The following is a 16,033-nucleotide window of genomic DNA, read 5'->3' as shown; positions in this document are numbered from 1 at the left end:
TCAGGGGTTGCATCCCCTGGCAAAGGAATTCACTCCATGGCTGGGAAATGAGGTCTCACACCCTGGCACAGGAATTCACTTCATGGCTGGGGAATAGGGTCTCACCCCCTGGCTGGGGTCTCACCCTGGCATGGGAATTCACTCCATGGCTGGGGAATTCATTCCATGACTGGGAACTCACTCCATGGCTGGGGGATGGGAATCACTCCATGGCTGGGGAATTCATTCCATGACTGGGAGTTCACTCCATGGCTGGGGAATTCATTCCATGACTGGGGACTCACCCCTGGCACAGGAATTTGCTCCTTGGCTGAGGTCTCACCCCCCGTCTGGGGGTCTCACCCCTGGCTGGGCTCTCACCCCTCAGGCAGAGATGCCACCAGAGCGTTTGCCACGGGCGACTTCACGGCGTCGGGGCTGGTGGACGACGTGTCGGCGCTGTCCCCGCAGGAGCTGCTCTCCATCCAGGGCTGGCTGAGCTTCTACAATGACAACTACGAGCCCGTGGGTGGGTGCTGGGGCTGGGGGGGCTCACAGGGGACACACGGTGGGGGGAACGGTGGAAGGCTGGGGGCAAAATACCAGGTTTTATCTCCGGGGCATCACCTTGGTGAGGGTCTCTCTGTGCTGCAGACCCCGAACCCTGCGAGTGCCCAACTGGAGCTGCTGTCCAGGCACACCCAGTTTGAGGTTTGCTTCCCTCTGAGGGGAAGCTGAATGGTTTTCCCACCTGGGCTTTCAGCTCTGCCCTGCTTTTCCTGAGCCAAAGGCGTGGAGCCAGCCTGAAATCAGCAGGACTTGGGAGACTGCAGGAGCAGCAGTGCAGGAAAGCTATTTTGGGGAAAGAGGTGCATGGGTGGGTTCTGCTGCTGAAAGTGGCTTTGGTTTCTGTCTGTGCCTAAGCTTGTCCTGTGTGGATTTATTAATATGGGTAAATTGCTGGGTGAGCCAAGAGTTATTTGAAGGGATGTAAGCTCAGTTCAGTTCTAAAATTGGGCCACGGTGACATCCTCCTTTTTTTTGCCTTCAAATAACAAATAAAAAAAGCCACCAGGACTATGCATTTTCCCTGCCTGGAAACACTGTGGTCTTAATTGATCTTCTCTCCCAGGGAAGCTGGTGGGGAGGTTCTACGATGAGAACGGGGCACCCACAGAAGCCCTGAGGGAGGCTGAGGCTGCCATTGAGGAAGCTCTGAAATCCCAAGCAGAAAGTGAGCAGAGGAAGCAGCAGTTCCCACCCTGCAACTCTGAGTGGAGCTCTGCCAAGGGCACCCGCTTCTGGTGCTCCACACAGAGGTAAACTGCCTTCCCACGTCGTGGATCCTTTGGAGCAGAGCATTTCTGCCCCTTTTTGGGGGCCCTGCACTGTGTCATTGCTCCCCTGGCAGGAGGGGTGCAGGAAGGTGTCCTGGCTCCTGCAGCCACCACTGCACAGCAGGGCACAGGTTCCATGTGCAGCAGTGCTGCCGTGGCTGGAATACCCCAGGCATGGTCCCTTTCCCTGTCTGCATTCACAGGATTGTTCAGGTGGGAAGAGCACTCCAAGATCATTGAGTTCCCCCAGCACTACCAAGGCCACCACTAAAACATGTCCCCAGTTGCCACATCCACAGTCTGTTAAACCCTCCAGGGATGGGGCTCCTCCACTACCCTGGGCCAGGGCTGGACAACCCTTTCCATGAAGGAATTTTACCCAAAATCAAACCTAAACCTCCCCTGGTGCTACTTGAGGCTGTTTGCTCTCATTCTGTCCCTTGTTCCCTGGGAGCAGAGCCCAACCCCCCCCAGCTCCCCCCTCCTGTCAGGGAGTTGGAGAGAGGGTCCCCCCTGAGCCTCCTTTTCTCCAGGGTAAACAACCTCTTCTCTCACACTGGAATCAAAATCAGGCTTCAGAATTTACCACATGTGCATGATCCTCCTGTTCTCAGGAAAACAGGACAAAAACCCCAGTAGGACTGGGACTGGAGCAGGTTCTCTCCCCTCTCAGGAATACAAGCATTAACTTGTGTTTTTGCCACAGTTTCACAGCCTGTCTGACAGGCTGCTGCCACAACAGTTTTCACTTAAACCACATAAAAATGAGGTTGAGCTTTGAATAGTCATTTCCTACTTATTTTCCTATTTAGCTGTGTTCTGCTCTCAGTTTAGGGACTGTTTTGTTTGAAGGTTAAATCATTTCACAGCCCACACTGCAGAGTGGTTGGGCAGCTCTGGGGACCTTGGGGACCTGCTCCTCTGTGGGACTGAGCTTGGGTGCAGCCTTGGGACTGGTGTAGGAGTTTACAGGTTTAAAAGCTGCTGTGGTTGGGGGAACAGGCAGGATTGGGCCTAGAAATAGACATTTAAAGGTGTAGAGACACAGTGAATTAGCTGGGGAAGTACTTGAAATTTTTCCTTTTGCCTCAGTTCTCCAAATCACTGTGTTCAGTGCAGGCACAGAAGGCCTTGAGCAGCTTGGTTTAGTGGAATGTGTCCCTGCTCATGGCAAGGGGTGGATTGGGTGATCTTTGAGGTCCCTTCCAACCCAAACCACTCTGTGATGACGTGTGGTCACCTGTGAGCAATGAGGTACCTCCAGAAAAGGCACAGGGCTGTGGTTCCTTTTCCAGCGCTGGAAATGTGGGACACAGAAGTTGGTCACTCCCAGAAGGGTGGGAGTGTGTAGCAGCAGTGATGAAACCAGGTTCAGGCCTCAGGTTTCTGAAGCACAGCCAGTAAAAAAGGGATCACAGAGCTGTGGGATGGGGGCTGCTGGGAGCAAAGTCGACCTCAGTGGGGTGTATTGTTAGTTCTAATTCCCCCAGTTTGCCTTGGGGTTTTTTTTTCCTAATGATTCTCTATGCACTGGAAGCATTTCCATGGGTTTGAATTGTGATTTATGTTCCTTTTCCCTTCCCAGTGGGGGAGTGAGCAGAGCCTGGGCCGGAGTCCCTCGGAAGCTGCACCGCCCTGGCTCCAGGGGGAGTCACTGTGTGTGTGTGAGGAGCACAGGGCCCCCCTGGGGCCACCCACCCTCCTCCCAGCACAGTGACAGGGGGGACCTGGATAACCCTCACCTGCAGGAGTACGAGGGCTGCCCTGCCCTGGCCGAGCAGTGTGTCCTCCCGGGGTGAGTCCAGGGGCTGGATTCCAGGGCACAGAGAATCCTGCAGCGGAACATCACACTGTGGGTGGGCAGCTCCAGCTCCATCCCTTCCAGCTGTCTGTGCAAATAACAATTCCATGTTATTTGTGGTGCTTTTTAACCTGTGGAGATGGAGCTGAGGGAGGGGGGAAACACTTTAGTACAAAATCAGGAACAGGGGACTTCCTTTGTTCCTGTGGTATTTTTACAACTGTAAGATGCACGGCCTGAATTCTATTTAAAAACTGCTTTTTTCTGCAGCCAGGAAATAGATGTTTGTGTGCACAGTGGTGGGACATGTTGGGTGTTGAGGCAGTGGGGTCAGTGAGCACAGAGCTGCTGCAGCATCACTGACCTCAGCTCGTGCACCGTCCTCAGGCCAGGCTGCATTTCTGTGCTGATGCTCCTTCCCAGGTACCTGATTTGCTCCAGAGAGTTTAAAGGTAGCAGGGAGAAGCCTGAATTTCTCCTCCAGGCAGGGTACACAGTATCTGGGAGCTTGTGCAGTTGGGTTACACACAAGCTTTATCAATGTCTCGGAGTACAAAAGGCAAAGGCCAGAGCTGGATTTCCTCCTTCAGTGTTTGCATTAGACATGGGAAGCCACCTATGAGCACCCTCCTGCTCTGTGATTCACCACTTTCAAACTGTTCAGATCAGGAATGAGTAGTTTTAAATAGCTTTTGTTATTGCCTGTGTGGCAACACAACCATCCAATAATCTGCCTCCTCTTTCCATTCTGGTCTCTGACATCCTCCCATCTGGTCTGTGCCCATCAGACTGAGCTGGATGTGTCTTCCCAAGGCCCAGCTCCCTTAAAATCCGTGGCAAAATTCAGTATTATGAGTGATTCCCAGAAGACCAGGGCAGGTCATTGCCATTTTTCTGCTGAAAAGGACAAATGAACACCTGCACAGGGCCCAGGCACTATAAACCCCAGGCTGCAGGGAACCAGGTGCTGGTTTTGGTAGAATCTGCTGTTAAAATCAGTTCCTGGTATAGCTGAGCCTTGAGAGACACCCAGATCAAGAGTCCAGCAAAACACAGTCTCTGCTGAGCTGTGGTCAGTTCTTTTCCTTAGGGCAGCTACCACCTATTTATAAGCAGCTGGAAGGTGTTTATAAATTCATTTTTAGCTACTGCCACCTCTAAAGAAAGACCCCAGAACTAAATGATCAGTTAATTAGCAAGCTTAGAGAAGGCTGGGCAGTAAATTACTTCAAAGTAACAATAATCACTCCCTTGCTGGAGGACTTCTACATCACTTTTCACTGATAAAGTTCAGATGCTACAGCTGCCATGGATGGAGCCACAGGGGAACTTGAACAGGTAAATGCTGGTTGTGATAGAGGTTTAGGGGGGGTGTGGGGGTTTTAACCTAATCCTGGTGTGTTTCTTTTCCACCATCACCTTGAGAAGCCCCCCAAGGCACTTCAGGCAGCTCTTCCCAGTGACAGGGGGAGTGGGACATGTGGGGCAGAACTGAACCAGCTCTGGGGGTGGAACTGCTCCTTTCACACAACACTCCTGAGGATGAGAAGCTGAGTGAGAGGTGCAGGAGAGCTGCAAAGCTTCCCTGCCTCCAGGGCCTGGTGGGCAGGGGAAGTGCCAGCATGGCCTTTGCTTTAAATAGCACCTGTTTAAATGCATTTTCTTGTTAAACTGGTGAAACCATTCTCCAAGATGATTGGAATACCTTTAAAGGAACTTTCTAAAGCTATTTAAACGTTGCAGCAAATTCCATATTATTAAATAGTGTAAGAAGTAGTTTGTGAGAGCAAGTCAGGCCTAGTGAAGGTGGACCAGCTCTAACTTCTAAGCCAGTTTGATCTTGCTGTAACACCCCATCACTACACAAACAGTGCTGAGGGGATGGTTTTGATTGCAGGAGCTACACCAAAATCAAATAAACTGCTGGAGGAAGGCAGGGGAGGAGGATTTTGCTTTAAGTTCAAGTTGGTTGAAAACCAATTCAGTTTATTTCTCAGTTTAGTGTTTGGAATCACCAGGGGGGGAAAGTTTGCCTTGCACTGGGAATAAGTCATCTATTAAAGCAAACAGGGAGACACCCTCACTGACCTGAAGTGCTCCAGGAGTGTCCTGCTTGTACTTCCATTGAGCAGCTCACCTGGATTCTCCCATGGTGGAAAAGGGTGGGAAGAAAAGAGCAATTGAGAGAGGACAAGTCACCACAGACAGTGTTCTAATAAAGGTCACCATCCATCTGGACTTTAGTAAGTTTTATTAATAAAAGCCTAATGCACCACAGTGTCACCCCGGGGGCCTGGCTGGCTTTGCTGTTGCAGTGGGGTTTTCCTGCTCCTGAAGTGAAGCTGCAGCAGCTCTGTGCCCTCCCAGGGGGCTGGGCTGCCCCCCAGCACACAGCTGAGTGCACCAAGTGTCTGCCACTTGAACTGATTCACTCCAGGAACCAGCTCTGGCCTGGGGGGAGCTGGATTGTTTCACTGATTACACATAAGTCTGGTATAAGGCATTCACAGAGGTACAAACTACAGGTCTTGTCAGCCAAAAGAAAGTGTAGCAGTTCCACGTGAAAATGAACACCTGGAATAATTTCAGAACAAAGAATAAAAGCTGTCATGCCCAACTGGATGCTGTATCCCTGGTTTTCCTTGTGGTTTGGAAGGGTAGCTGGCAGAGGGGACAGCTCTCCCCAGGAGCAGATGTGTCCTTAGCAAGGTTTCACCTCAGGATGCATCGTCTAGTTCTGCATTTTATTACAAGTAGAATCATTACACAACAAAGTAATGCATATTGGAAAAATACATTTTTACAATGACTCCAGACAAAACATTGCAGATAAAATGCCATTGTTCTAAGACTTCCTTTTCTATTTCACAGAGGGTATTAGAAGGTTCAGAGTTACTTCTGTCACTCGTACAAGCTTTGATTTTTCTAGAGACAAGTTTGCTGCAGTACCCACCTCTGCTGGTTACAGAAAAGAGAGGACTTGCCTATTAACATTTGATCTACAGAACAATCCAGCCTTGGCCTCCCATACTGTTCCATGTTAGTTTAGAAGCACTACTGAGCAGTTGTACAAGCTGTTAATCTCCAGCACAGGAAGTCATTAAGGCATGTCAGCTTTTAGCCAGCAACTTACTCTGGAGTACCTTGAACACTGACCTCACTCCACTCAGTGGTGTGAAACGGTGACTGCACCTTGTACAGAGACACAGAACCTCAGACCACGTTTTGTCCTTGTGTAAGAGTGCTGGGTGACTGCAATCAAAAGGAATCCAGTCTCAGAACAAAAAGCTACAGCACGAACCACCCAGACTCCCCAGGCAGCCCTGCTGAAATGCCTGGAGCCTGGTGTGGCAGCAGCACTTCCCAGGGACACCACTGTGTTCTCCATTTACCCTTTTGTTCAATGCTTGGCAGGCTTGAGTCTGAAGTTAATAGATACCACTAAAAGACAGCAGGGGGAAGGGGTGGGGGGTTTGGTCACCACTGTGTAATGCTACAAAAAGGGAAGAGCAGTTGCTTAGAGTTTGAAATGTGTTGACCACCACTACGTCACCAAGTGCCTCGTTCACATTTGTACCCTGCAGTGGAGCATTGCCAGCAAAACTCCCAGAAAGCCTCAGAGGTCTGAGAGCCCAGACCAATACTAGGCAGAGTGTGGGATGGGCTGAGTCCCACCACTTGTTGGTGGAGTCAACCTCCTCAGCTGAACTAGAAAAGAACTGACTTGGGTTTTGGTTCAAGTTGTTGAGCTTTTCCCCTTTAGCTCTGGCAGAAAGCTATTCAGAGTTGGCTGGAAGGAAACTATCTCAAAGGCACTTTAAAATGATCAAATTTGTTGAATTTAGTTGCTTTAATGAACACTTTAGACTGTACATTTATCAATAACCTTAACTGTCATTTCAGACTTCAGTAAGAAAGCTGGGACAGTACTAGCTGTAAACAGCAAAACAGGAACACTACAGATGGTTTCCCAAATCTTTCAGAGTTTTACACAGTTTTAATTAATATTCTACTTTCTAAAAGAGCAACTAGCCAGCCTTAAACTTGCCATTCAGTTGAGTTTTCACCACATCCACACTTTTCCATCAGTTAAAAGCTTGCTTATTTTGTTAGAGCTGAGCTCCCTGTTCCTTTGCCCCTTCCAGAGAAGTCACTGAAAAAGTGATGTTTCAATGCTTTAGCACTTACATATTGTGCAGTTTTCCAACTGAGTTGAAGTCCATAGGCTGTGGCCTTGGAAAACCACTCCTCTACCAGTGTCTGGAAGCATTCTGAGCACACACTTACCCCTCCACAGCTCTGCAGCTCCAAACCAAGAAGGAAGTCAAGGTGTTCCCATGGGACACACTACAGGCAGGATTCTTTCACCAAATTCACTCTCTCCACATTAACTTTCACTGCTACAGACTTACAGCCAGTGACACCCTGAAACATCAGAAAGCAATGGACTAAAAGTACAATGTTTGCCATCACCTATTTCAAAGAACCCAGACTGTAGCTTGCAGTTGACTGACACCATTAGTTCTGTCACCAGCATTAACTGACACCACTATAGTCCCACATTCACTTACAATATTATGCCAGAGATGCACCATTTGGATTAGTAACTGTGTTAAGAGACCAGCTGTGTTACCCAGGGCATTCTGTTGGAACAGGACAGCAGCAGACATCAAACAGTGAGACAAGTTTGTATGGTCATCCATTACTCTTCCTAGTGTTACAGGGGTGATTCCAGTTACAACATGTGCATATTGGGAGATCAAAGTGCAGATCAAGTGAGACTTGACGTGAAATTCATTGTGCAAATGTCAGCAGTTACACCCTCTCCTGTCCTCTCCTTGGACAAGTTTGAGAACAACCTCAAGCAAGTCTCCCCTACAGCAGCAGTCTGGTTTATCATCTCATCTGACTCTTTAAGACTGGCAAGTCACTGTCCCCAACTGTCCAAGTGTTCATTGGAAATAACAGTCATTACATCAGTGCACACCAGTTCATGGAGCACAGATGAGGAATGCTGAGCTGAGTCTAAACTACGTTCATCTCTTGGGATAAAAACAGCCTTAACATGGCAGGTAGTTTTGCTTAAGTACCCATTTTTCCTAACTGAAGCCTTTGGCCATCAAATCACAACTTGGTCTACCAGGAAAGTCCCTTCCTGTTCACCTGCACAACGTGGTGATGGGTTTTCACGGATCAACCATGTTTAAAAGAGCATGACCAGCCTAGATTAAAATACTGCAGCTTACTCCTAATAGGAAGCCTCCACACACAGTCCCACTCACCAGCAATCCTGCTGAAAATGGACCCAAATTTAGTGTCTCGAGGTGCAGCACATTCTACACTGGCAGGGCTCCTGGCTCTCCCCCAGCAGTCACCAGGCTCTGTAAACCAAGGAAAGTGCTACTGTCCCCCTCATGGGATTCCTAATGCACTTCAGCATTTATTGCTGTACTGTGAGTTTGACTTGCCCAGGTTTAGTGTTTCTCCTTTAGCACATGCTCAGGCCTTTCAGCCAACTCAGCCATTTGCACAAGTTCCCTGGACTGGAAGGACCAGCGACGTAAAAATGAAAGTGCAACAAAGACTGACAGTTCTAGCAGGGATGAGCAAGAGCATTTACTGCCTAAAGCAATCCTGCACTTCTGAACATGCTAAAGCTGATGAGACTTTGCTGAGGAGGTATCGAGATGTGGGTCTGCAATTCTGACTGCTTTGCATCAGATGGTGTAAAGCTTTCTGTTGTAAGGCCACAATTCTTGAGCTATACTTAGAACTACCCCGGGTTTGAAGAGTTTCTTGAAATGAACAGTGGTTGCAACAGCTCAGTTTAGCTTCACAAGAAGTCTTCTCTAGAGAAGGGGAACATTTATCTTTAAGACAAAGCAAAGAAAGATACCTGGTTACCCTGAAACTTAATGCCATCTCTACTAAGCAGCCTGAAAGCCACAGGACTTAATAGAGTTGCTCAGTGCAAAGCACCATGTCAAGGACAGACCTGTTTTGCATCGATTCAAACAGTCTAAGTTTCAGCTTCCATACCCCACTGCAACTAGAAGAGGGTCTAAGTTCTTTTGTCACTTGGTTGCCACGATCCACTCGAATTCCTAGTGAAGTCTATCACAGCCTGATACATTTACAGTCATACAAAGTCATTTATACCAGAGTATATCATAACAGGGTCCTTAATTAGTTCAGTCTATTGCAGAAGACATGTATAGGCCTCCTCTTCCCTATCCAGAGGGCTTGTAAGCAGAGCTGCTGTCAGGAGCACTGACTGGGAATCCCTTTACTTCCACAGCATACTAGGAGACTCCTCCCAGAGTCAGGACATCAAAGCAGATGTTGCAAACTCGGACTGGCTTGTTCAGATCAAATTTTATGATGGGAATCTCCTTTGTTGAGCACTTATGGCAGAGCAGGCGTCCACAGTGTCGGCTGTTGGGAGAAGAGGGGTGGGAGAAAAGTGAGTTCACTCCTAATCAACACCAGGATTTTAGTCTTTATGACATTCTTTATCAATGCTGTCATCACTAAAATGGACAGTACCAATTGAAATGCTATGTTTGTCTTGTATCTTCTGATATCTCTCATGGAAGAGTTTACTAATGCCAAAACCACATGATGCTTCTGTACTGGTCAGTCAACTGGTACAACTTCAACTGATCCACCTGTGGTTTCTCTGGAACACTGGGCTAAGAAAATCTTAGCTTAACATCCCTCTAACCCAGCATGTTTGGAGAAGTTCAGACTAGTTGAAAAAGGCAACTCGTGTCAGCATTTTCAGCCCTTACAAACAGAACCCCAAAGCTGAGCTGGCAACACCTGCTCAAATCTCTCTCCTGTTTCAGAGCAGGTCAGCCCCACACAGGGCTGGTGTGCTCCCTCCTGCCTGTCCTGGATAAAGAACAGCCAGAGGGCTGTCCCAAAGGCTGTGTCTGGCTAAGCTGGGCTCTGGGGACAAACAGAGCTGCAAGTCAATCATCTTGTTCCATAAGTAGTGAACAGCCTGTTGAGCTCTCCTGCATGGCAGTGGGCTGCACACCAGGATCTCCCCTGGAGCTGGGACACCTCTCAAGGTTACTCAGGGCTGAGAGTGTCAGATACTCAGTAAGTGAATTGGGAATAAGTGCTGAAACCTTGAATAAGTGATCTAAAGGATTGATTGCACATGTATCATCCTTTAGACATAAGCCATTGGCCAAGCCTGGGACTAAGTCTGGATCCAGTCACACCTGAACTCCCAGTGAGAAGGAGTTTGGAACACAAGGGGTCTTCTGAGCCTCAGTTTTGTCTGACCCAATCCTCTATACAGTAAATAATCAAGTGTACCTTGCCATCAAGTCTTGCTAAACCACTGCCACATTTACCACTGAACTCTGTTAACTCAGTGTCCTATATCAACACAATACACTGTTCTCCCTTGGAGTGAAGTGCATCACTCTTTCCATGACAACTACTGAAAGTGGGCATTTAAATCCTGTTTTACTACTGGAACTTGGACAGGATTTCTCATTTACAGCTAGTCAGAATATTAAATGCACAAACTGCTTAAGATAGGATTTTAGTCAGACCACAAGTTACTGATCTAAGACAGGGTGGAATGTTTCAGCTGGATTAGTGGTTATACACCTGCATTAACATGGAGGTTCCCTAAACCACCAGGTGAAACAAGCCTAACTACATTTGGGAGAGGAATCTTTCCTTGTAAGCACAGCAAGATGGGTCACGTTACCAGTGATGTTTTCTTGTCGTGACTCCAAATTTGGCAGTGCATTCATAGCAGTTGGAGCCATCACACCAGGGAGGTTCTTTTGTCAGCATATCTGTTAGAGGCAAAAATGTTAAGACAAAATGGGCTCAGACACCTTTTGAGTTCACTATACATATTAAGGAGGTTTTGTCCAGTTTTAGGTTGCAGCCAGCACAATGGATCTAACTACTCTTGCAGTCTTGGTTGTAGACAATGTTTAGGTGCTTTCAACATCATCACATTACCCACAGCAACTACACAGCAGCAGTTAAAAAGCAGTGTCTGGGTTTTAGGCTATATCAGACTACACACCCAGTCAGGAGTTTCCATGTCTATCCTTCCAGGAAAAGCAATATTTAAGTTTGACAGGTCTGCATTGTACAGCTACTCAGCTGATTGTGAGAAAAACTAGTATTTCTACCCCCCCCCCAAAAGTAGTATAAAATTCACAAGTTCAGCCTGTCTGGAACTACTGTCATCTAAGTCAGGTGCCCAGAGTTCTTTCCTTCACTGAAGTATCCCAGAAGCAAAAGCTAAAACCACTTTCCCACTGCAGCCAGTGGTACTCACCCAGCAGCCTAAAGAGAAGCTGTTTTGTAGCAACTTGGTAGTTGAAGATGTTGACTCCCTGGTTGTTGTTGACTCCGAGCCGAGCCCCAGCTCTCACTATTGCACGACACAAGTTGGCATTTCCCTTCATGTAAGCCAAGAGCAGCACTGAAAAATAAAAGCCAGTTCCCTGCTAGCAGAGTGGTGGGCTGTGGGACCCTCAGTGCAGAGCAGCATCTTTAGTTTTTAAGTTTCTGTGCAATGTTTGCATCTTACTGTATTTAACATATTACTGCCAATTATTCCAGCTTTAAAAGTGACATACCATGAATACAACTTGAGTGGTTTTCAAATTCAACAGCTGTTGAGTCTCACCCACCTGTGTTTCCTTCAGCATCAGGTTTGTCTAGAGGGTACTCTGGCATACACTCCAAGAAGAGGTCACAGATGGCTGCTGCATTATCTTTCCCATATTGTCCCAAAATATGCATTGGTGACTGGCCTCTGGGGAAAAGAGTTTGTTATCCTGATCAAAGTCTGCTTGCTACTGCAGTTCCTCATCCAACTCTCCTTGTTTTCAAGTTTGGTTCAGACTTAAACCATTACCTCAGTAACTCAGTACCACATACACAGAATATTCTGAGTTGGAAGGGACCCAGAAGGATCATCAAGTCCAACTCTTAAATGAATGGTCCATACAGGGATCAGCCCCACAACCTTGGTGTTATTAGCACCATGCTCTAACCAACTGAGCTTATCTCAACTGCCTACTTTAACTTTCTTTTCTTGGTGTATACATATAATTTCCACAGAATTTAGACACAGCATCATCTGCACATTTCACTCAAATTTGTGTATAAATATTATAATACAAGCCAAATCCTTGTTGATTTTTTAAACCAGTCATATAATCATACATTTTAAAACGGAATGTGGTTCTTTTAGTCTCAAGACTATAAATAATTACCTGATATTAAAGGCTTCTGCATCCACATTGCACTCTGTGAGGAGGACCCGGATGTTGTTCAGCCGGCCGTGCATCACTGCCAGATGAAGAGCTGAAAAGTAAAAACAAAACCAGGTCCAAGACTCTGAATGTCAGCAATAATTGCAGCCTAATAAATAAATTAACAACCCCCCTTCCACTTCTCTCATCTTCCCTCTCAAAACCTCTGATTTCCTGGACCTTCATTCTGTTCCACCCCTGCAGAACAAGACCTGTCAGTGGGCTCTCCCCACCACCAGACCCACTGAAGTGTTTGCACTGACTTGTGTAACTTGACATTTACCATTATTTCCATTTTCATCTACAGCTGCAAAGTCCACCCCGTTCTCCAGAAGGACTGAGCAAATGGTGGGCAGGTCCTGCTGTGCTGCCAAGTGAAGGGCAGTCTGACGGTGCTTGGTCAGCTCGTTCACCTGGGCCCCTGCCAGCAGCTGTCAGGGGGCAAAAGGGACACGGTCAGCCATGCTTCCAGGGCTATTCCTTTATTTCTGTGAATGAAGCACACAAGACTCCACTGCACAGAGGTACTGCAGGGCCTCCAGCACATATAAAATGCTGTCATTACTGAGCTGCTGCAACTTGTGTTTGTGTTCAAATGCGTAGAAAGGGCAAGGGAAGGTTCTTTAGGTGAGTGGCACTGCCCAGGGATTGCTGCAAACCTGGGGCAGCTCAGCAACAGCACAAACTAAGGGAACTTTCTGTTTCAGAAACAGTGGTGTCACCTTCAGGTGCCTTCCCCAGGTTCCAGGCACTGTGTGTTAAGCCACAAGGTGCATTTTTAAGCAGAGGAAAAGCGACTCCAGCACGTACCAGATTGCGCACGATGATCTCGGAGCCAGCCTGGACTGCCAGGTGGAGAGGGGTCAGTTTGGAGGCATCCTGGACCCTGGAGTTCACATTAGCCTGGACACTGATCAGGAACAGCACACTCTCAATGTCTGAGTTCTGAACAGCCACATGGAGGAAATTCCGGCCTTTGTTGTCAACCTGTGGCAGAAAGGGACGTGAAATGAAATCCATTACTGCTGCAGAACAACTTGTTTTATGTAGCAGGACATATTTTCACTAGGAGACATTTGCTCCATCTACTTGAACTGTAGAATCTTGTTCCTTTCACTGGCTGACACGAGAGACTTATCTGTTAATCACATCTATCAGGTGATTTCTCAGTTCAGTTATCTGATGCAACTGCTCACTCAAGCCTGCTGCAGACTGCTTTATTTCCACTTTATAACCTGGGCTTGACCACACACTGGAGAGTATTGTTAGACAGACAAAAGGTTAACAGCTGTTGTAGTGAAGCACTGAGCAGCAGTAAATGATAAATTCAGTTAAATGAAACAAGCTTGAGTCAATCTGGCAGTTAATGCAGGAGAAGGAAGCAACATGCAATCCTGCCACACTGATGCAAAGTGTATTCACAGAACCATGGAATGCTTTGGGTTGGAAGGGACCATCCAGTTCCAACACCCCTGCCATGGACAGGGACACTTTCCACTATCCCAGGTTGCTCCAAGCCCTGTCCAACGTGGCCTTGGACACTTCCAGGGATGGGGCAGCCACAGCTTCTCTGGGCAACCTGAGAATTCATTTTGGCTTAATACCAAGTACATGTTGTTCAACTTTGCCTTGAAGCTGATGTTAAAGCATATCCAGAACTACTTGTATTTATAACTATGTTTTAGATATAATAAGAGCTCACTAAGCACTGAAATACTTTACTAGTAATTAAACTTACACAGGGTAGGAAGGATCTCCTGAACAGCTGCCTGAAGTGTCACACCAGAAGCCTGAAGATACAGTTGGAGATTTTATAGTTCAGCAGGGCAGCATAGCATCTATTTCTCAGCTATTTTAGGTCAGGTTTTCTGTTTTGGATAGCTTTAGGAGAGCTGGGTAATAGATTATTTCTGTACTAGTCCAGCACAAGACAAGAGCAGAGTTAGAATGTTCTCCTTATATATACATATGCCTGTTCCTCAGTTTAGTACTGACAAGATAAGGTTTGACAAGACACTAAACTTTAATGTTCTTACTCACACATAGGACATACATCCTACAGTTTCCTAATAAATCCTGCAACAGACAATTTGGCATCTGGCAAACGGATTGCATGTACAGACACAAAAGGATGAAGCAGAACTGACCTGTGGAACAACTGTTACCACAAACTAGTAACAGGACCAGCATGGTCTGAACACTCCCAGCTTACCTGTTCAGCAGCTCCTGGTTCCCTCTTCAAGATTGCTTCAGCTGCTTTATTATTTTTATATGTCATGGCACAAGCAAAGGGAGTCATTCCTTGCCTGTCACGTACATTCAGCTTAATATCTGGATGTGAAATCATCAGCTGAATGATAACATTGTGCTGGTTGCTAATGGCAACATGGATTGGAGTTCTTCCTTCTGCATCCTAGAAGGAAACCAGGAAGTTTCTTACGTGAAGATTCAGTAATACACAAATTCTTCCCTAATTCTGAAGTGTCAAGCAAACTTGACAGTTCAGTTCTGTGACACACCCAGCTGCCTTCAGCAGGGACACCACAGAGCTGCAGTGGGAGCTCAAAATCCACAGGGCAAGGAAAGCAAATTGGGATTTGTTTCTCCAAACAGGTTGACCTCAATCCTGTGCTACAGAGCCATTTAAGTAGCTCAGTGTAACATCTCCCACATAGTCATTTTGAGGGCAGAGATGAGCATTCAAATTTAACAGCAAATTCAACTGAGGTGTTTAATCATTTGTCTGCATCAAGCAACAGTTTACAGCCATGGCTGCTCTGTGACTGTGTTCTGTGATTCATTCTGATCTCACTTTCAACAGCATCAGGACCTAGAAATGTTACCCATTCATCTCCTTTGTTCTTATCTGTCAAGCTTCTGTCTAAGGATTACTGTGTAATCAAAAATGAAGTGTAACTCATACTCACATCACCTCAGTTTACTCAGTAACAGAAGACACTTCCCAAACACACCAAAGTGGAGTATTATGTTTTACACTGCAGCTCATTTAATGATTAAATGAAGCAGAATAGAGCCCTGCTTCTTCCTTTAATTCACAGTAAGGACAGAGGAGCTGAATTCTAATCATTACATCAGAAATGTAACACTGTACCATTATTTTCCTTCAGCACAGCTTCCTGAATTAACCCACCATATGGGCAGATAAGCCCTAGGCCTGATAACAAGGGACAGGAGAGAAAGCAGAGCTGCACTGGCTCAGCTCTAAGAGCAGGATGTTCTTTTCCCCATCAAGCAAAACACACCACTAAGAGGAAAGTTTGTTTTCGCTACATTAGAGGCAGAGAATCAACTTTAAAAAACTGTGCACTGTTTCTCCACACACCTGAGCATTGACATTGGCACCAAACTCCAGAAGGCACTGGATCACCTCTTCTAGTCCCCAGCAGGCTGCCAAGTGTAGGGGTGTCTGTCCATCATGAGCTTCCTCTTCTCCTTCTCCATTCGGGCCCGGCTTTCTGGGACTATTCACATCACACCCACTGAAACACAACAGTCAATTCATTCATCCAGATTTGAACTGTTTCAAAAAGGGTCAGAAAAAACTCTACAAGAGCTGATCCAGCAACTGCTGACACATCCTACGAAAGCAC

At 46.8% G+C, this 16,033-nt stretch overlaps 2 protein-coding genes across 2 annotated transcripts in view; one reads left to right on the top strand and one right to left on the bottom strand.

Annotated features, from left to right (window-relative positions):
* Nucleotides 1-195: 195 nt before the first annotated feature.
* LOC103763710 (neuferricin) lies at nt 196-5,733 on the top strand. The gene is made up of 3 exons (XM_029961251.1): nt 196-508; nt 1,112-1,298; nt 2,902-5,733. The coding sequence occupies exons 1-3, from the start codon at nt 196-198 to the stop codon at nt 3,113-3,115; spliced, it is 714 nt and encodes a 237-aa protein (XP_029817111.1). The 3' UTR covers nt 3,116-5,733.
* Nucleotides 5,734-5,842: 109 nt separating this feature from the next.
* ANKFY1 (ankyrin repeat and FYVE domain containing 1) overlaps nt 5,843-16,033 on the bottom strand; it is a 28,268-nt gene continuing 18,077 nt past the window's right edge. Inside the window, exons 17-25 of the mRNA XM_018076518.3 lie at nt 15,766-15,922; nt 14,635-14,835; nt 13,233-13,409; nt 12,706-12,853; nt 12,384-12,474; nt 11,796-11,920; nt 11,438-11,584; nt 10,850-10,940; nt 5,843-9,552 (exon numbers count right to left, since the gene is read on the bottom strand). Coding sequence (XP_017932007.1) covers nt 9,420-9,552; nt 10,850-10,940; nt 11,438-11,584; nt 11,796-11,920; nt 12,384-12,474; nt 12,706-12,853; nt 13,233-13,409; nt 14,635-14,835; nt 15,766-15,922 — 1,270 coding nt within the window. The 3' untranslated portion in view covers nt 5,843-9,419. The remainder of the gene's footprint in view (nt 9,553-10,849; nt 10,941-11,437; nt 11,585-11,795; nt 11,921-12,383; nt 12,475-12,705; nt 12,854-13,232; nt 13,410-14,634; nt 14,836-15,765; nt 15,923-16,033) is intronic.

The sequence above is a fragment of the Manacus vitellinus genome, unplaced genomic scaffold, assembly GCF_001715985.3.
Source record: "Manacus vitellinus isolate BGI_N305 unplaced genomic scaffold, ASM171598v3 scaffold_32_pilon, whole genome shotgun sequence".
Lineage (NCBI taxonomy): Eukaryota > Metazoa > Chordata > Aves > Passeriformes > Pipridae > Manacus > Manacus vitellinus.
The sequence above is the reverse complement of the archived record's forward strand: the minus strand, read 5'-3'. Positions and strand labels throughout refer to the sequence as shown.